General features: G+C 36.6%; 1 protein-coding gene across 9 annotated transcripts in view; it reads right to left on the reverse strand.

The window, feature by feature from the left end:
* PTPRM (protein tyrosine phosphatase receptor type M) overlaps positions 1-21136 on the reverse strand; it is a 489673-nt gene that overhangs the window by 216255 nt on the left and 252282 nt on the right. For all 9 annotated transcript variants that reach the window (XM_075494401.1, XM_075494400.1, XM_075494399.1 and 6 more), the window contains exons 8-10: positions 10807-11115; positions 7511-7620; positions 2706-2907 (exon numbers count right to left, since the gene is read on the reverse strand). In XM_075494401.1, the coding sequence (XP_075350516.1) occupies positions 2706-2907; positions 7511-7620; positions 10807-11115 (621 nt within the window). The remainder of the gene's footprint in view (positions 1-2705; positions 2908-7510; positions 7621-10806; positions 11116-21136) is intronic.

Genomic DNA, 21136 nt, shown 5'->3' on the forward strand with positions numbered 1-21136 from the left:
TCTTCCAGTCCCACCTTTTAGTCCTAGCTACTTTTTCTATTCTCCACAGATTCTTGGACATTATCTATTCTTACACTTTTCTCCTGTCTAGGTTACAACTCTTTCTCCTCCACACTGCCCACATGTAAAGAAGGTGCTTATCAATAAACAGAGAAAACAGGAGATATTCTTCCTGTTTACAGTTTTTGCAACTGCACACCTTGGTCTTCAGCAGCAGAAAGCTCAGATGCACTAAAAGGTAAGGCCCTTAGCAACTCTCTGTCTGTGTTGGGCCACACTGAGTTGATGAACGCACAGGCAAGGCTTGAAAAGCTTGCAGAACTTAAACCTCTTTAGTGAGGATGTCATCTATGGTGACACTCACTGCTCAATTCTGTCAAGTTTCCACCATTTGTGTGCAAACTGCAGCATTTACAAATTGCCCAAATCTAGACAGATTTTCAGAGTGATGGCTCAGAGTAATGTCTCTCTTCTTGCTAAATATTTAAATCCCCGTTTGAAAGCACTTCAGTAATGTATCGGTCACCAGAATTTTTCACAATGTCAGCCATGTTCCTGAAATGGATTAAATTCTTCTTTGTATGAAAGGCAGCATAAAAAATTTCAACCCTCACAGCTGACTTTTGACAAAGTTATATGCAACAGAAAACTGTTTTCTAATAGAGTGCCCATCAATTTTGATAGCAGGCACTGCTATGAGCTCTGGTTTTGGTAAAACGTATTTACATACAGATCACTTTAACCATCAGTGCCAATCACACAACTGCAGAATGAAACATGGCAACTATTCACAGTACAGAATAGTACTACTCAAACACTTAGGAAATTAAGAGTATTTTATTCAAATGAAAATGGAGTCTAGAGTCAGACAAATTAAAATGCAATGACTCAATTCAGAAATTGGTCAGAATGCACTGTTGCCACCTCAACTGTTCTAAAAAATAGTGAAACCTTTTGGCCATAAACGTTCAGCATTTTTGTTGCACATCTCTCCAAAATGGAGAGCACTGGCCACAGCAAGACCCTCAAAGCCCTACAGTGAGACAATGAGATCACAGGCCAATAGCACTGCAAAGAGGGTACCATATTCAAAAGCTAAAGTTTCAGTTGTGATTTTTCAATGATACTAAGAAATGTATGTATTCTGCTTCTATTTTAAATTCATCAAGAGATTGGCTTTAACTAACCAAAGACAAGTCATAAATTTTCCTTGTTAGTACTGTAACTAACGTGAAATAATGAGCGAGTGGGGTGCAGACGAGAGCTTGCAGAACCTCACTGCATGGTAGGTTGGAGGTTAGTCTCATTGCCAAGCATGCCTGCAATGTCTGTTTACACTAATGAGTTTTAGTTGGTGACATATAAAATTTAGAAAAGAACAACAATTTAAGATCCAGCACTATTCCCAAATGCCCATATTCTCATCCACTCTCCAAAGTCTCCTTCCTTCCTCACTCTAATAAGGGCTGATTCTGCCATCCTAACTCATATCAAGTCTTGCTATGTCAGAAGTTGATTTCTGACAGAGAAAGTTTCTGCTCAGTATAGGGAAGGGGATGGAAATGAACCCCATCATTACCCATCAGTGTTAATTATGTTAGACTTTCCATAAAGAATAATTTTCTAACTTGAAAATTAACAACTTTTTTTCTTCTCTCCAAACACCTGTATTGGCAATAATTTCCATCTTGCATTAACTGCCTTTTCCTATAATAAGAAAAAAGAAATTGCTCTATTTCTGATTAACACTTGTTACTTTTTTTCATTTCAATGAGGACAGAAAATGAGTGATGGGGAAAAGTACAAAGAATGAGCGTAAAAGAGAAAGAATATTTTGTACCCAAATGCCTTGCTTTATCCTTTCTGAAAAGCAAAGTTGACCACAAATAGATAAGGTAATTTTCTGTAAATATTATGAAGGGGCCATAGTCCAACTGTCAGTTCAATTCCCAAGAAGGTTGTAAAGAAGTGAAGAGTAAAGGGATTTCAACTGTAACTTTGCAAAACATTTTGTCATCAATTACATAAGCATTTTAGAGTATGTAATAGTATTGCATCCCATCAGCCAGAGAAATGAAGTGTTCCTCTGCCTCTGGGAGGGCTTTAAAATATTGTTCATGGATCTGCGGAAGTGACAGAGTCATGCTGCTGTTATCTGGAAACCACTAGTCCTGATGTTCTTGTCTAATACAGTTTCATATCCACTTCAGTCCACACGCCTGCTAGGAACATACGCAGGCTGGCAGTTAGCTACACTTCCTAAGCGAGCACTAGACATATAGTATTTCTGCTCTACTCTCAATTGTTCATGGCTCATTAAAGAGATTTTCCAGCACCGTTACTGTACTAATTTAGAATCATGTCAAGGCTGACTAAGCTCTGAATGGAACCCTCATCCTCATGTCCAAAAAACCCTATGCTAAATGTTGCAACAGCAGCTGGCACTGACTGCAGGCACATAATTCATAGGGTTTCTTGGGTGATAAGTTACAGTTGTGAATAGGAATGTCAAAGTACGAGCTGATATTTAAGCACTTGGAAGTTTTTCAGATATGTTAATATATGTCACTTTGACATCTTCAGGGATGAACACGTATTTTACTTTTTCAATTTGCTGCTTGTTAAATCCTAAAGAAGAAGTAAACAACAAAAGAATCACCCATGTCATTCTCATAAGCAAACAATAATACTCTTTAATCAAGTACCTGATATTTTAGTGGTGAACTGATTTGTGATTGGAGGTCCAAAGCCTTTAGCTGTGCTGGCTCTGATGGTAAAAGAGTAGGTAGTGCCAGGATACAGTCCGAAAAAGAGATAGTGCGTTTCATTTCCTAGCTTTGAGACTCGTCCACTTTGATTGGATAAATCTATTTCTGGGTCAAAGGAACTGACTGCTTTGTAGGTGATCTGCAAAAGAATAAGAAAGTTATAAACTGCCTTGAGCAGATGGACAGAGATTGCATCTTTATCCAGTAAACCCTTCTGATGTATGCGCTGTCAGACATTTTATGATAAGCTATCTTACTCTCTTATACTCTTCAAATCCCAAATCTCACGAAGGGACACAGAAACTCAGCCGTAACTGGTATGAGTTATTACTTTTATAGATACAGAGACTTAGAGGCAGCTAGATTACAACTCTAAAGGATGGGTTCAGGCTTACATTAATTCCTTCAAGATGCTGGCTTTACCAGTGTCATTTTTTGAATTCATCTTACTGTTGGTTTTGATCAGCAACAATAACAAAACCAAAACAACCAGGCAAAAACAGATAAGCGAATAACAGAAGGTATAGCCCCCAGTTCCAGCTGACTTCACTATAATTACACTTTGCTCTGAATAAGATTATCCGTAAAAGATGATAAGGGCAGCTTAAGGCAAATTTTTCAGAAAGTGGGTAAGCTTGTATTTTAGTCTGAAGCTTAGCTATTGTAATTGCTAATTTGGAAATTTTCAGGTTATTATATTGTACCTAGGTCAGATTCTCATTTTGAGGAAAGGAGAGATAAAATGTTAAGTAATATATGCACAGTGTATATTGTATCTTCAGTTCCTTCTTTGATTCAAACAGTATTTTTAGTTTTCATTAGAAATGTTAATATAAGTTCACAGCAAAACTTGATCCAGATTTCTTCTATTAATTACTAATTTCCATGCACTGTAATGAGAATTTAAAAATAAGAAATCCATTAAAAAATTAAAAAGTAAAAATTATTCATCCCTCCTTTTTACTTTTAAAGTTTCATTTGTATGCGAATAATTCCAACACTTATATAAAGTGATGATTGACATTCTTTTTGCTATATTTATTCCATATCATTATAATTAAGAAGACTCATAAAACAATACATAGAAACATCTAAGTGTCAGCATTACACACCTTAAACACTTGCAATTTCCTAAAACCTCTGCCTTAATGAAAATTGATTTTTATATGACCCATCTAATATAACATCAATAAAGTGCTGAAAATTAGTAATAAAAACTTTGATATCATCTAGATAAACCCTGACATAATTTTGGTAGATATAGGCAGGCCCTCTACAACTCCTCATCCATAAATTGAACTGAAAGTGCCTTAAAAACCGCTCAGCTAACCCTCCTAATTATAACAGAAGACAGAAGAAGATTACACTACCAAATATCTGAACTTTTATCAGTAAAGAAATTAAGGTTACATACTGCCCAAAAGAATCTCCCTTTCTGATGGTAAGTGTTGTTACATCTGCTTGTGGGAGAGCGGGTCATAACTTTTTTTGGAGATTTTAAAAGACAGGTTAGACAACTACATTGCAACTATGTTTTATATACAGCTGATCCCGTTTTGCCACAGGTATGTGAACTAAATGACCTCTTCCAGCTCTCCTTAACTCTGTTTTCTATATTCCTATGATTCTTAACTGCATTTTCCAAAATCTCACTTAAGTTTTATTCAAAATAATACCAGGCTATCGGAGACTCTGCAGTCTATGTTAGATTCTTATAAATTTTTTGCAGCGTTTAGTTGTTAGGTAGCTAAGTGGCTGATGTTCCATAATGAAATAAGTTCTTCCATGGATGATGCAGAACACATGAAAAAAAGAAGTGTTTTACCTGGTTAAAATGAACTTGCACTGTTTCTGTATTTCATTCCTACTTGTAAGACTGTTCCTACTTTTTTTTTTAAACTAATTTCTTATGTCCACCATTGCTAATGCCAGTTCAGCGTTGCAGTGATGGAAAAAAAAGGGCATGAGGGTCATTTTATCACTGGATGTTGACTATTTTTATCAATTTTAGATGAAACCTTGCCCAAAGGACTAATCCCTTTATTCCTACAACTGTGGACCTGTACTGGCGATAGAGGAGCAAAATTGTATAATTTGTCATTATGTTATTTCTTCATCTAAAGGCATTTTTCTTTAAATATTGGTAAAATAATTGGATTTGCACTTAATTTCACAATAGCAATGAATACTTCAATACTTGATACTTCAACGCACGGTTTTTTCCCACCACCCATATTAAAAGACTGTCTCCTTCAGGCACTAAAAACAAATGTCGGGCCCCAGAGAACAGACTAAGTTATGAGATTTTTAACAACATAGAAAGTTAGGTACTTAGAGTAAGAAATGCTAGACAGAGAGGTGAGATTGAGCTTTGCCTCTGGGAGCAGGGATGCCGACTCAGGACTGCACATTAATTTCATCTACCTGCTGGTATCAAGACCCTGGGACGTCCTGCTGAAAGAAACTGTCTGCTGCTGTAGTCTTAAGGCTGCTCCTACAAAACACGGCTACCAGCTGAAGAGCTTGCCCTGGAAAGAGCAACCTTGCTCCTAGGTCTGACTCAGGCTTACGTACTTGCAGTCTTGCCTCACTCAACCTGTGTGTCTTCAACCCTAAGGTATCCTGCGCTGTCGTACTTGCTTTCCTCCCGGCACTACAATTCTTTCACCCCTGGTTGTGTACAGCCCAGTGGCAGGTGACAGGTGAATGGAAGGAGCATTCACCCCTTGCTGTGGCTCTGCTCCTGAGGTCACTGCCCTACGTGCAGATTAGCATGAACTGGGGAATCCCTCAGGCTGAAATGTCCCCTACCTAGGCCTCCCCCTCACTAGGTTAGTGCTCATCTGCTAGGCCATTCTCTGAAAGGTGAATGCCATGAGCACCATAGTTTCATGAACATACCAAATATTGCGTATGTTTGTGTAAGAGCAGCTTTAGTTGCTATGCTTTTTAGATCAGAATTGTTGATGTACACACCACCAAGGCTTAGATGCCTTTTTGTCTAAGCTTTGGCTTGCAACAGGGCATAGGCAGGAGCTAGACACCTCACTTCTCAAGCTTAGGTGATTTGGAGCTGTGCTGGATGCATTACCTCAACAGCACAACGATCAGCCAGAGGTGCCTACTGAGACATCATGGATAGTCTGAATCAACCTATAAACCACAGGTACCTAAATTTCATCTAACTTGTCTGGATCTTATCCTGTGAGCTACTTCAGGTAGCTAAAATATACCTGAAGTATGTTTTTATATTTCACCTGAAGTATACAGGTAAAATGTCCCTGTAATTCATTGTGTATATTTGTTGGCCTCCAGGTAGTTTACCAGTCATATTTATAAAAACTTCGTGGTACATTTTAGGCTTATAGGCAAACATCAGAGCAGAAAAAATACTGATCAACAAGCTTTCAGCAACTAGGTGTCTGTTCATATTCAGCCACCTGACTGGACTGAGTTGGCATCTTTAAAACAAGGGACGGTTTGGTTGCATTAGGCTGTTGGTATCTTTTACTTAAAAATTAATTAAATCAAGTTTCTGATTGAACTGATTGCCTTGCTCCCTCCCTCTCTGCTTTGAGGTGTATTAGATAAACAGTATAAGGAGATACTGGTATTTTCTTTTCTTTTCAATATTCTCTTCACTATTGGAATGCTAGGTTCTTTTGATGTTCAGAGACTTGCACAGTCCTGACTACCTTAGAAAGTCTGGCCAAGTTATTCTTTTCCATTTCTGAATACACCTGCACAACTCCTATTACAGCTGATGGAGTTATGTATGTATATACATTTAAGAATGAACTGCATATATACAGTGCATATACTCCTTGGCAATGTAATTAGACATGCATGCATGTTTCTAAGTAGAAAGATGATTCACCACTGTGTGTTTCTATGTACATAAAGCCTAACATCAATAAAAACATTAATATATTAACTAAAACATTCTGATCCCTGAAGATAGGCAACGGTTGAACTAGCTGGAAAGTAGTCAGCTTTATAAAAAATCAATTCATACTTTTTCATAACATTTTATCCTCTTACAATAAAATAGTTTTCAAAACAGTATCAATAGGTTACCATTCAATTTAACTTTTCTTTTACACCGTATCTCATTTAGGTGGTTTTTTTAAACAAAGCATTTCAATACCAATTTTGTAGTAAGGTCAGGTAAGAAGCTTAACAGTGATTACTGTCTGACAGCTTAATCTGTGCAGTCTTTTGTCAATTTTTCTAAAAGGTATTCAGGCAGAGGTTCCACATGAGGAAAAGCAGCGATTTTTAGACATCTAACAACATATAATTTTGTTGAATTTGCATTTAAAAAATGCTAGATTTTTTTTAATTATGCCTGCTTGTTTCTATTACAATAGGCTTCCTGTAATGAGTCTTATCTAAATGTGATGTTGACTGTCACCACTGTGTTATGTCTCCTATTTTTTAAAAATTCACTAAGATCTGTCTTTCAATCTTTTAAATATTTGATCCACATTACTACACAGAATGCTATATCACATGGTTCTAAAAATAGCAGTTTTCTTAAAGCTGATAACCCAAGGACATTTTGGGTCCTGCATAATTCACTCCTACATTATGTATTTGATTTTATTACTTTGTGACTGCTACTATCTTCAAAAAGAAGATTCATTTTACATAAACTGAAAAAAAAAAAAATTCTTCCTAATTATGCACTTTTGAAAATCAAAACTATACATAAAAATTAAAACAGGCAAAATGCTAGGTACCTCATACAAAGTAATCACACCATATGTTTGTGCTGGCTCTCTCCATTGAAGAAAAATCTTCTCTTCAAAGGTACTCCCTTGAATGGATTCAAGTGGCACAGCGCTTGGAACTAAAGGATAAAACAAGGAAAAAATGCTGTTTTGAGAAAAAATTCAGAAGGAGACGCTGCTTAATATTTGCGCTGTTGAGGCATAAAAACTGTCCCACTATTATTTCCCCAAGACTGAAGCAAAGGCCAGGGTAGCTCAGGAAGATAATGATTTATTTAACAAGATAGTGCCATTAAAGAAACATATGTGTCACCTTCAATGTAAGAAGGAATTAGTGAGCATTGCACTTTTCCCGTAAAACACTATTGATGAGAGAAAAGGACAAATCAGCTTTTTATATGGAACTAGGCGCTTTCTCAAATATAAATTCTTGTAAATAAAATCTATTTGTGATATCTACTTATCAATATTGTTACTGTCCCATAGTGAAAAACATATTCACCATTCATATATGAAAATGCATAAACATTGAATTAACAAGGTATATTTTCAACAGACTGAACTAGAATGGTTAGCTTGGAAAGATGAGCCACATGTTGCATAGAACAGCCATGCTCACTGACATTAGGCCTGAAGACCTACAACAGCGTGAACATAAGGAAATTATGAAGCAGCCAAACTGAAAATCTGACATTACTAATTTTTCTTCAAGTATCTTAATTTATGAGAATGACTTCTGAAGAGTCAGGGATGTCAGAAAGTTCTGATAAAAGGTATGTCAACTGCTCTCAGGTATCTACTTCTGTTTCCTGTTTGTTCTGCAAAAATTACCTTATCCCCAAGCCAACCTCAACGCAGTTTTCAGAGAAGGAGATGTGTAAACAGCACATGGACATGTATCTGCTATTTTATTTTTGTAAGAACACTTGCAATGGAATGTGAAAATAAAATCCTGAAAAATGCACTCAGGACTGTTGTGAAGCAACAGGCATTGATGGGTTAGCACTTTTCCACAAACTGTATGTGAAAAATCCAGTAAGAAGATACACTTAACATTTTCCACATGCTAGAGAAAGAAGGTGGAAACTACTTGCTGCAGTGGTTGAATTAACTTCTCAGACCCCTTACTGAGATCTACCTGAATGGTTAAAGAATAGGAAGGTCTGAAAGCAAGACATCTGGTGACTCCTTCCCGTTGCTAGGTCTGGTAGAGCACTATCATCCTCCTCTTCCTCTATGCTGTTGGTCTGGGTGTTTACATGGTTTGAGACTTCATAATCACCTCTCTATAGCTCTCCACAGAGTCCTTTCCCTTACCAAAGGGAAGCTGCAAGGACACAGGTGATGGTTTCTGAACTGGCTTACCAGTCCTGTATGGACCAGTAAGATTATGCCTTTAAGGCAACCTTAAGTCTGGGCACTAAATCTTGCTTCCAAGTAGGAGAGAACTGGTGAAACTCCTTTGGAATCATGGGGTTAATGATTTATGTGTAAAGGGAGAGGAATTAAATATAGTGTAAATAAGTTGGAAGTATAGCAAAACAATGTGGTAACCCTCTAAAATTATCTGAAGGCCATCAACTCTGAGCAGTTATACCATAAGGCAGGTCAAACACTGGCAGAGGTTATCTAGAAAGGTTGTGGGATATCCATCTTCAGAGATACTCAAAACTCAACAAGATCTTGAGCAATCTGCTCTCACACGATCTGCTCTGAGCAAAAGGATGGACTAAATGAGCTCTGGAGGTCCCTTGCAACCTACATGATTGTGTGATTCAAAAAAATATGATAATTATTTGGGTCAGTATACTCTGTTGTGTTACATCCAGATTTATGTACCTTACTGAAAGCATATGGTATACTAAGAAGTTATCATTTTTGTCCAGGTATTCTCTCAACCACTGATGCTGGTTTTTAATAGGTCTTGGAATAATATAAAGTTCCAGAGGGCCAGGAATAAGAAAATATTATGAAAAATTTTAGAGAAAATACATAAACAGCCCAGATAACAATAAGGTCTTTAGCTTTGTCATTCTACAATTGAACTGAATCAAAATTAGAGGATGACAGCAAAATTAATTCTAATTAAACAATTTTTTGTTAGCTATGCTTTGTCAAATCTGTTGCATTAGCAACTATACATTCCTAAATTGTTTAATTTATTCCCTCATATATTTTGATTAGAAATTAGTACTACACAAAACCAATACAGCATATATTAAATGATTTAATAGGTTTAAATGACAAACTTCAAGTGTTTATTATAAGAGGAACTCATCACTGCTGAAGTTTTTTCCAGAAATCTTTCCAACATGTTTGCAGTAAATCTATCATTGATCTCAAAGAAAATACAAAGCCATTCCTGTTCAGATTGCAGACAATAAAAATGGGAGGAGGACAGATCTGTTATATAAAGCAATGCCAGTCATTTGATAAGGTTTCTTTGAACAGGATGCATTTTAAAATGGCTAAAAGCAAGGTCAAAAAACCTAAGGTACACTTGTAGAGGGCCCTAAGGGACTATACCTCAGCACAGAGTGTTCTGGAAACGTGAAACTGATTTCTGGTGCATGGCCAATTCAACAAGGAAGTCCCATTTTGGTATCATAGCTAACAGAGCTCCAGTAAACTCTCTGCATGTATAATCACAATAATATCACAGAGGACTTAGGATGATGGTATAACCTTTTCCTGCAATATTACTAGAGCATTACAGAGACACAGTAGCCAATTCTGCTTTCCATGCTTCAAAAAAGACACTCACAAATTACATTATTGCTCAAAATAAAAAAAAGAGGTCTGAAAACCCCACGTTAGCTGAAAATTACTAAAAGGAAGGGAATATCTGTATTTGAATGTCTGTATATGGAATATATTGTCTGAATGAGCAACTAACAGCGTCCAGTGGTTGGAAAGCCAAAGCTAGAGAAATTGAAACCGCAAATCAAGAACAAGTATTTAAGGTTTAGCATATCACTCAACAGAAAAGCTTATATGAGGATACTGTGGACAATCATCTGAAATTTCTTCAAAATGATACTGGAACTTTTAAGAGGCAGAACATAGTTCAAGCACAAGTCATGAGTTTAATGAAGAAATGATTAAATGCGTGATGTTATAGGTTACGTAAAAGATCATTAAAAGACTTTTAATGGACCCTTTACTGCCTTAAAATTGCTGAGGTTGGTGGAAAATCTGTTACAGATTACAGTGAAAGTAGAACATGCACTTATATAGAAACGCATATTGACTATCAGGTAGTATGCATATACAATGTATGCATATACGTAAATACAAAAACTCACCATCTTCATCAGTTTGTACTACAAGTTCTTGGCTTTCTTTTCGTCCTTCGGGATTCATTAGTACTAATTTGATGCTGACATTTGTGTATGGTGATAGATTAGTAATTGTGTGCTGGGGATGTGAACTTTCTGTATCCCAGCTTACTTCTTCTCTGACTTGCTCTTGTCCTCCAGCCTGGTAACGGTAATGGACTGTGAGGTTGTATCGATGGCAACGTGTGACATTATATCCAAATGGTTCCCAGCAAATAGTGATTTGTCTAGATTTGATCTCCACAACCTCTAGTTTTCGTGGCCCACGCATTGGATCTGCAAAATTACCAACATAATTCTGGTATGATTATTTTTTCATATTATAATAGTAAGTAACATGAGTAATAAGAAGTTATACAGTTCTATAAATATGACATATAGGCAGAAACAGAAATTCATTGCTTTATCTCTCTTACTGCAAATGACAATAAAAGTATAGGTCTCTGATTTTTCAGAAATCAGGGAAAAAAAGTGAGAAAAGGAGAGAGAAGTGTCTTTGATGAAAAATGAAGAGCAAACAAAATACCAGAAAGTTTTTATGCTTAAACTCGAACTGCATGATACAGTTTAAATGACGCTTACTTTTTTACCTATTTGTTGCTTGCAAAAAATAAATATGTCAAATTTTTTCAAAAAATTAATTTGTGTTAACACTTTTAGAGCAAAAAACTTCACAAAACAAATATCTAGAAAGAAAAGGTAATTTTAGGGAAAACTTACAAAAACCTGGTGATTTTCTCCCAGGACTGTTTATACAAAGAAAAAGTATTAGGCGGTTCTTTAGCTGTTTCTTATTCATTTGTTTTTAAGTTAGACTGAATGCAGTTACTCAATCTCTATTTGGCCAGGACATTCAGTTAATATTTCAATTCCTTTAAAATAGTCTATAGGGTTCTTTTCCCATAAACATTAGTTGTTAACAGCTTCTTTTTTTTTTTTTTTACCACATCTAAAATAAACAATGCAAATACCTCAGTTTGTATTACTGGTTTAGCAAAAACCCACAAGAAACGACAGGAGGCACATCAGACAATATCCTGCTGCATCCGAGCTTTCCTAGAGATCTCCCATTTGACTACCAGCCATAAATCACATCTAACAAAATCATACCCAAGAACTTACGGCTATCTATATACAAGAGCCAAAGACTGGCTGATGAAGTTAAATTTTCTTCAGTCCTACTAGTCCCAGCAATTGAGATAGAAAAATGAACCCAAATTGCCGCCATATTACAGCAAAACCACTGATTTGACATACACCCCACATTTTCAAAACACTGTCATTAATAGAGCTATTATACAGATTTAGCAATAATCTGGGTTTTTTTCATATTGGAGCTCTCAACAAGATTAAAGACAATGTCTGGTTTTATCCACTGCTTCACTAGTTAAATGCTTAGAAGACTTTTAATGAGCTAGAAGCCACTTATACGTAAACAAATTAATATGCATCTTCCTTCTTTTATGTTTATTAATCAACATGTCTTCACTAGGAATGTTCTAAACAATTTACACAGGATTTCATCTTTTTACTTTTTAATAAAATCCCTGCATGCTTGAAATATTTGTTCAAAGATGTTATTCATCTTAACTCCTTGAAGAAAAGGTGTTAAGAAATTGCTTGTTCTCTCTAACATCTACAAAGCAGGGTTATTTTTTTCCCCTTTTAAACCCTCCAGCTGCTTCTTTTTTTTTTTTTTAATTAATTGCCACTACCCAACAGTGTTGATCACCAATACAGAATATTTACCAATTGGTGACAAAATGGCAAAGCATCACAACTTCAATAACAGATCTAATCCTGGTCTCCTTTCTAGTGACTAGACTGACTAGTAAAAATGTCCTCACCAAGGATAAATCAGTATAGAGCCATTTACCTACTTCCACAGTCAGATACCCCAGCTAAGAATCCTGGTGTTTGGGGTGTTTGGGATATTTTCTATTGCTACAACAATTAAGATTAATGAGAAGCAAACCTCAAAGACTGGCAAGTCCTAAGAGTTTCATGTTCTCCTTAAGCATTTATTTCTACATAATTCAGACATAAATTTCTTGAAAAAGGAGTTTTCCTTTTTTTTTTTGGTTTCGTATCAGCTTCTAAGAATTTCTTCATTTAGGTGAGACTATGAATAGGAAAAGACATTTGATGGCTATTGTGTAACTGTAATACTATTTGAATGGGCTAAATAGGACTAGAAAATCAACAGAATTGAGGTGACCCTGACATACAACATTAAGCAGTTGAACAAAGTTCCTAGCTGCAAGAATATGGAATAGCCTGCTTAGTTTCACAGTAGGCACATCAGAAAATTCACAGGGGAGCTGAGAAATCATTTTATTAGAGACATAAAACTAATTCGTAGCGTTTTAAAACTGAAATCGAGTGGCTGTACAAAAAAAAAAGGATCAAAACCTATCCAAGATTTCTGCCCAGGAGGAAGACATTCTTATGTCACGTTACCTTAATAAAAAGTACAAGTTAGCCCTCTAGTTAAATCTTGAAGTCATTGCTATGCAAATGACTGATACATTTTCACTTCTAACAAAACAGACATAGGAAAAAAGAGATTAGATTGTAAAAGATGGAGACAATACAGCTTTTGTTGATATTCACAGGATAAAGCTCATCAGACAAGGCAAATACCCTGGGTGCTTTGGTTCCCGACTTGATTCTGTAATCTATAGTATCAGATAGCTACGCAGCTCGTATCTGTTTTTCTTACCATTCATTCAGAGATTATGCAACTGATAGGGCCCTAATAACCCCTTCATGGGGTAAGCGTAGTGTGTCAACCAGTTAATGTGTCAACCAGTCAATGACAGCACATAGTGGAAAGAAAGGGAGAGGTAGGATATAACAAAACCCTGGGACACAGCAGAGAAAGACAATTAAGGAAAAATAAAGCAAGATCTTATATGATGCACCAGGTCGGATAACCACTGGTTTACGAGGGAAGCCCACTGAGAAACTCAGGTTGAATATTCCAAAGAGGTTTGTCCATGAAATAGCCTCTGAAGGTACAGGCCTGTACTCCAAAGAATTTACCCACTTTGTGTCCTCAACCTCACCTTTAAATTCTCAAAATGGATATGGTTAGTGGAATAGATGATGCTTTATTATTTCTTTCATCAAATAAACCTATTTCCTGAATTACCACTACTTTATTTGCTTTATTTTAGTTTTCTTTCCAATACCACACTTCTTTCATTTATCAGACATGACTTCATTACAGACCTGAGGACATCAGTTCTCATCTGCTCTACATAGTTGAGTTCTCAGTCATAACAGATCTATACGCTTCAAGTATAGGACAATTTTTGGTTAAATTCAGTTAATTCATACAATAAGAAGGAAAGAGATGAAGGGAAACATGTCTACTTTTAACCAGAAAAAAAGGCTAAGGTAACAATGGAATTTTTGCATTAAAAAACATGTGGCTCAAAACAGCCATGAAAAATAGCAGGTATTGCAACAAAAGATAGAAAAAGAAGTTTCCATTTGATCAAGTTAGCACTGAGCTTCTCTGGAGGTATTGTTGTATACCCCAGAGGAAATATTCAACGTGATATGGTTCTAAGAGCACACTACATCGTTTCCAATACACTGGAAAGTATATGTTCTTCATCATGAAGGACGCATGTATTTGGGGAAAGAAAACTGTTAAGCAACACAAAAAGAATGACAGATAATGACTATGGTTTAAAAGGAAAAGCTGAATTAATTACCACAACGTGATGACTTCCTTTTGTTGATTTTACTTTCTGCAGGATCTTTTTATCACTTTCCCATGGTAAATTCCCAACTTTAAGTGAAAAAGTAAGCATTCTATAGAGATGCTGCTATTGTGCTCATGAGACTTGCACTAACTATTCATTTAGTACTTGAAGGTTGTCATCCTAGCAACGGTCTGCTGTTGTTAACTTGCATCGGGTAAGGTTAAGTGATAGCTACATAGAGAAGTGTCATTTCACAGTGCTAATCACAACTGAAATCACATTTTTAAAGTAGAAGACAAATAAGGAGATTAATATGCCATACCAATTATATTATATGCAACATATACACCTCATATCACAACAGCTATTTGCTGAACCTTTGTTTCCTCCTTCCTTGGTAAAGGCCCACCTACAGAGAGGTTATACAGCCAGACCTCTCCACTCACTCTGCAGTTCTCTAGATCAACTGAGCCTCTGTTGTTCCTCAGTATTCCAGCTATTTTCTTATGCCTCACTGGTACAAATCATGAGGCGAATGGGGAAAATAAGGCCTACCAATTCATAAGAGAAGAGGTTTTCCTCCCAAAGGAGCGCACTGCCTGTCATGCCTGAAGCTTGGCCAGGTAGCTCTTACTAATTCCCCTGCTGGTGCCTGCAGCATTTTTCATACTGCTCTCCTTCTGCCAGCTTCAGCAGGGTATCAAGCAGTGAAGTCTGACAGTTGCAGCCCTGACCTGAGGGACCAGCAAGCCCGGTTCTAGCCCCTGGCACTTTAGCATCCAATTTAATTGGTGATCTTGGCTCCTTCTCTGCTCCTCTCTGTTTTCCTGAGAATATGGAGCAGAGACTGACAGACAGGATCAATTTCGATTGCAGCTGCAATTCACAGCTCATTTCTCTGGAACTTCACACTTTACCTCTTACCGCAAGTACAATGCTTTTTCAGAAACTCAATTTCAGAATCAGAGAGACTTTTAGATCTATTTTTAGCATCCTCTCATTGATCATCAAAACTTGGGTTCAGAATGAAAACTCAGACTGGAAGTTTTGTCTTTTCACCACAGACTGCACAAACCTACTGAAACAAGAGATGAAGAAAGGAACGGCATGGTGATTCTCTGCCACTCTGTGATACTCCAGTAGCTGCAGACATCTGGTGTGTGTTAGGTACCATCTGAAAGACATCTAAACAATAGGAATGAAGAATGTACTTCTTGTCTAGGCAAGCTATTAGTGTGGTTTAGCTCTGTAATCACAACTCTTGTGATTTAAATTCCAGATTGGACTCTATTGTCCTTCCACAGGAAGTAAAGGATGAACAGAACAAGAAAATGTAAAAATTTAAGAGGAAACCAGAATCATCTGAGATTTAAGATATTATCCACTACAGCTCTTTTAAACACAAAATTTAACTAATGATAATTAGGTGTACAGGCTTTGTCACAGATTGCTTAAGCAGTCTTTTTCAAATTACTTAACATCTTTTCACATCAACTCCCTCTGAGTAAAGTGGGAGTCACTGTACTCTAGCATCAGTATCAGAGGGTGTCAGATATAATTTCATGAACACCTGCAAGGAACCTGCATACGCCTGCATCACTACAGTGATGGAGACCATAAGCACATACAAACTTTAGACTTGATTCCACACACTAAATCAGGGCCACATCTGATTAAGCAGACAATTTAAGACACATGCTTTGTTTCAAAGAAGGCTACTTGTGTTTCAAGTCAAACACATGCTTTAAGAGTTCACCAGCACTGGTAAAAGTGATCAGGCTGTCACTGCACTTTACTGAAGCAGAAGTACCTTCCAGGGAAGAACAAAACAGAACAGCTGAGCAGGAGACATGGGAAGTTCACTTTTCCCTGCAGAGAAACTACAACATTAAACATTTTTTAACAATGGAGATTACAACTCTTACTTTATATATATTTATGCACACCATATTTAATCCATATTTCTCCTTACTTGGTAAAACCTCACCTGCAGAGGTTATAAAGCCAGACTTCTCTACTCGCTCTACAGTTCTCCAGATAAACAGATAGTCTGCTGCTCCTCAGTAGTCTAGATATTATGTCATGCCTCAGGGGCACAGATCATGAGGTAATGAAAGATCATTTCATATATTGGGGAGCACACTATATGCCTCGTGAGCCAGCTGCTAGTGAAGTAACAATGTTTGTTTTGTTTTTAGAAAACAAATCTCAAGATTTGTACATCTATAGTCAACATCAAACAAGAAATTTACTTGCTTGGCTTGTCCTTATTTGATTTGGTTTGATATCCAATCTATACATGACTGCAAACAATTTAAGGTTGTTTGCAAACTTCGTCAGGCAGTTTTGTGAAAGATCACATTCAACCGTGATGGAGTGATTTTTATACCGTAATTATTCTTCATCTGACTTCTTCAACAACAGATTGAAGTTCAAAAAGAGCTTTTCTTTGCTCAAAATACCGCATGATTTATCAAATCTGGTAATAGATCAGGGTTTTTCGAATTCCAATTTACCAAAAACTGCAGAGTGCAGTGAGGAAAGAAACAGTGGGCAAGACTTTAGGTAGTGTAATTTCACAGCTTTTTAACAAATTTTTATTTAGCTCAATAAAAACATTGATTTTACACAGCTGCATCTCAAATCCAAAGGAGCAATCCAATTTGTTATATAAAGAACTGCTTTGTAGTTAGGACTAGAGGAAGAAAAGGGGCACTTTACCTTCATGATTTTTCATACTGTCCGTTATTTGGGTAATAAAAGAAAGGAATCAAATAAATAGGAGGCAAACAAAGAAACAAAGGGACAAATGATTCATAAAATGAGCAAAATCAAAATCCTAATATTATGTTGCTGATGTCATTGTCCTGCTGAGTCCAATCATTTTAAAGTTAAACCAAAGACTAAGCTACACAAAGCTGTGGAAGATCCAGAAACAACCCTTTGAATAAAGAGGGGCACATTATAGGTTGGTCATCTTACTTATCTAAGACCACAGCGTGTTGTGGCAGCAAGCAAAAACGTTAAAAGCAGCAAAGAACAATCGTAAATTTGTAAAAAAACTTGAAACATTGGTTTCATCTGGGATATCTCTGCTTCCTTTCATGGAGCAGTCATGGAAATTGATAGCAATAGCTACTAAGATTATTTAGGTAAAAGTAAATGACCCTAGAAGATACCCAGCATCTCCTGGAAAGATTTCAAGTTATGGTATTTAAAATTCTTACCAATCTTTCACTGTTACTTGCTAATAGCATTTCCAAAAGAACATGTCCCTCCTTCTGCAAAAATAGATGCCTCCCACAGAAAAGCAGCACTTCTATCAGTCTTCTAAACGTACTCCCTGACACTTTAAAAAATGTTGGGATGCAAGCCCTGCAGAGCTTCAGCGCTAATGAGACAGCAAAACTGAAATGATAGTCACCTGCAATCCAAAAGAGGATGGAATAATCAGTTATATATATATTATATCCTGAAAAATAGACTATGCCTGTTTTTCTTTGAGCAAATTCTGGAAAAAATGGTCTCTCTTTAATTATATTCTTTAAAAAAAAATTTTATTCTTTTTAATTATATTCTTTTAATTATATTCATTTGTCTTCCACAGTCAAAATGCCAGTGAAGGAAGATGAACACAAGGGTGTTTGTACCCTAAAGTTTTCAGGATGCTAACTTTGAGCAGTAACCTGTGGGGAACCTTTCTGCACCCTTCCAAGTTATTGCAGACTTAAGAGCACTGACAGGCAGGAGTAGGCTTCCTGCATATGTTTCCCCCAGCACCTTTACTAATGTGATCAGTATCACATAATGTGTCACAATGGAGAGAAGGTGTCAACAGGACAAGACTTAAGTATAAAAAACCACATCGCAGGGCAACCCCACCACAGATAGTTTTCTGTCTCTGGACTAAACCACTTCCCAGCATCTGAGAACTGGAAGATTCTCACTTACGGCATGTGCTTACGTTCAGCCTCTTTTTCCTGCCAGAGATGCCAGCAGTCTACCGGGCAAAAGAGAAAAGCTAGCATCTCCCAAACTATCCTGCTGTCAGTAAGATTATAGCTAACACCATTCTTCTTCAGCGTGGAACCAGATGCAAGATTGTGCTTCCACTGATTTTGTTTTATCATATACTTTGGAAGTATTGTGTAGTTAAACCTTATGTATTTGTATGAAGTATGACAATAGCATTTCTCCTAGTTTATATACAAAGAAACTGAAGCTCAAAATAAATTAATTATCTGCTGAAGGTTACAAAGCATCAGCAAAAGCCATGGAATCCTAATGCTCAGTCTCATTTCTAACCCATTAGAACATAGCACTCAACAGGTTTTTCTGTACTTTGTGGCCAGAACTGGTTAGTTCGAAAATGTGGGAGCTCAGAAAACAATAAAATACATACTCACAGCTCACAGCCATAAAACGAGCAGGCCAAGTTCTTAAAATGAGCCAGCTTGAATCCTCACTCACTTCTCCTCAAATTGAAATATGAGATATAGTAGAGGTCTACTTTTTCCAGGAAGGATCCTAAGTACTAATATCAGCTTCTCACTAGGAGAATTGTCTTTGTGATATTTCTAGCAGCAACACAAGCTAAAAATATAGGAATTCTTGGGAGAAAAACATGATATTTAGCCAATTATAGAAGAGTTATTGAAAGCATATTCTAATAAGCATCCAAGACATCAGCTCACCATTTACAAAAAATAGCTCACCATTTACAAAAAATAAGCATAGCTGTTGCTTGAAACCAGATGAGGCATTGGATTTAAGCTTTTAGTAATGTATTATTACAAGCACTGGATACAGAAACATGAATGAGTGATACAATCCTGCATGAGACAGTTTCCTTAACTTTTTCATCTCTTATTCTCCAATTCATGGCTACACATATCCCATGAGGCTTATGTCTTCAGGCTGACATTCACAGTTGCAAAATATATTGGTCTAATCATCAATAACACCCTTTTAATCATCAAGAACACCCTTTTAAAGTTAGTAGTATTTTTAAGTGTTAGTTTCTATACAATGTTTTCTTTCATGAGAGAGCTGATATGAACTTTTCACTTTACAGTAAAATTTAAATCTGAACCGATGCAAATTGAATCTAATATTTCTTTATGTTGTCATTTTATAGGTATACCCTGAATGGTGAGTCATTTAAATTCTAATACATTTAAATAAGGAATGGAAGAAAAACATCATTTGATATATTTTTGTCAAATTATCCACATTACATGATTACTCCTCCACAATCAAAATCAGATTTTAAGTATGAATGATACAAACAAGATTACATTCCGAATCTGCAACAGAGATTTTAGTTGCTTGTTTAAAATGACATACCTAGCTATTCAGTAATCACTTTATAATAACCCCTTTCATTTCTAAATCTACTTAGCCATCAGCCACTAGTGAGGAAAATGCTGGCAGTGGTTTTTACAACTACACATTAGTTTTACATTTCATGACAAGCTAATTCTAGAGAGTTCGAAAGACAGACAAGCATGTGTTCTTAAGGTTTTCTTTCTTTTGCATGAAGGAAGCACACATCTAACTGAGAAATGAAAAATAAAGAGTGCAGACATATACTTTTCACTTCACATATATGGCAGTGACAATTTATCCTAACTTCACCCCAGGAACCTCCGTGAATATGTAAATCAACAAGAAATTAAAGGTTGTGACAAATATCTCTCGGAAGAATTACTATGGTAAGATGGCAAATAAAGTGCCTATTTCTGGTAGATGCTACCTTTGGTAGACCTACCTTTGGTAGATACTTGGATCGGAATGATCTCTGAGGAAAATTAAAGTCCAGTGACCTATGTTGCATATATTGTCCCTCTCGATTGAATCTATCACAGGTGTTTAACCCTTTTTCTGAGTTGATCATATGGCTGGTTTACAGTGTCATTATTGTCCCTTTCTATCACATGTCCATCATATGTTAACAAAGTAGATGTCATTATCTCCTGATCTGACACAGAGACTCATTTAACCAGACATGTACCTCCACACCTGTGGCACCCTTCAGAAGTTGGCACAGGTAGCAGACTTCTAGACTAATTTATACAGCGTGCAGCCCAGATGTTGCTCATATTTGAGAAGACGCAGGCAACACAAAGGAAGCTGAAGGTCTGAGGAATTGCTCTTGTGGCCACCTGACACACCTCCTTCACACAGTTACCACGCAACAGTATTGTCTTCACTGAACATTAAACCATCTGGTAATACAGGGTCAACACAGAAACTTTCAGATATACTATGAGATGGTGCAGGTGGCTGGCTCATAATTAAGTATATTCATGAGAACAACAGACAGAATTTGACCATGCACCATGAACAGGGTAAATGGCATTAATGTAACATACACTTTTCTACTCAGTGGTCAAAAAATGGGAACTCAGGAGAACAGTATAAACATTTAGAAGTTCTGGTGTGAGGGAAAAATCTTTTTTCTAGCCATTTTTCCTGGAAATAGCTGGAATACATCTATGACTTTGTAGTACGGCAAACTGTTCTCTTCATACACTAATACAGTACATGTATTTTTGTACAGTAAGTGCCCCAATCACCTT

Source organism: Mycteria americana, chromosome 2 (assembly GCF_035582795.1).
Source record: "Mycteria americana isolate JAX WOST 10 ecotype Jacksonville Zoo and Gardens chromosome 2, USCA_MyAme_1.0, whole genome shotgun sequence".
Lineage (NCBI taxonomy): Eukaryota > Metazoa > Chordata > Aves > Ciconiiformes > Ciconiidae > Mycteria > Mycteria americana.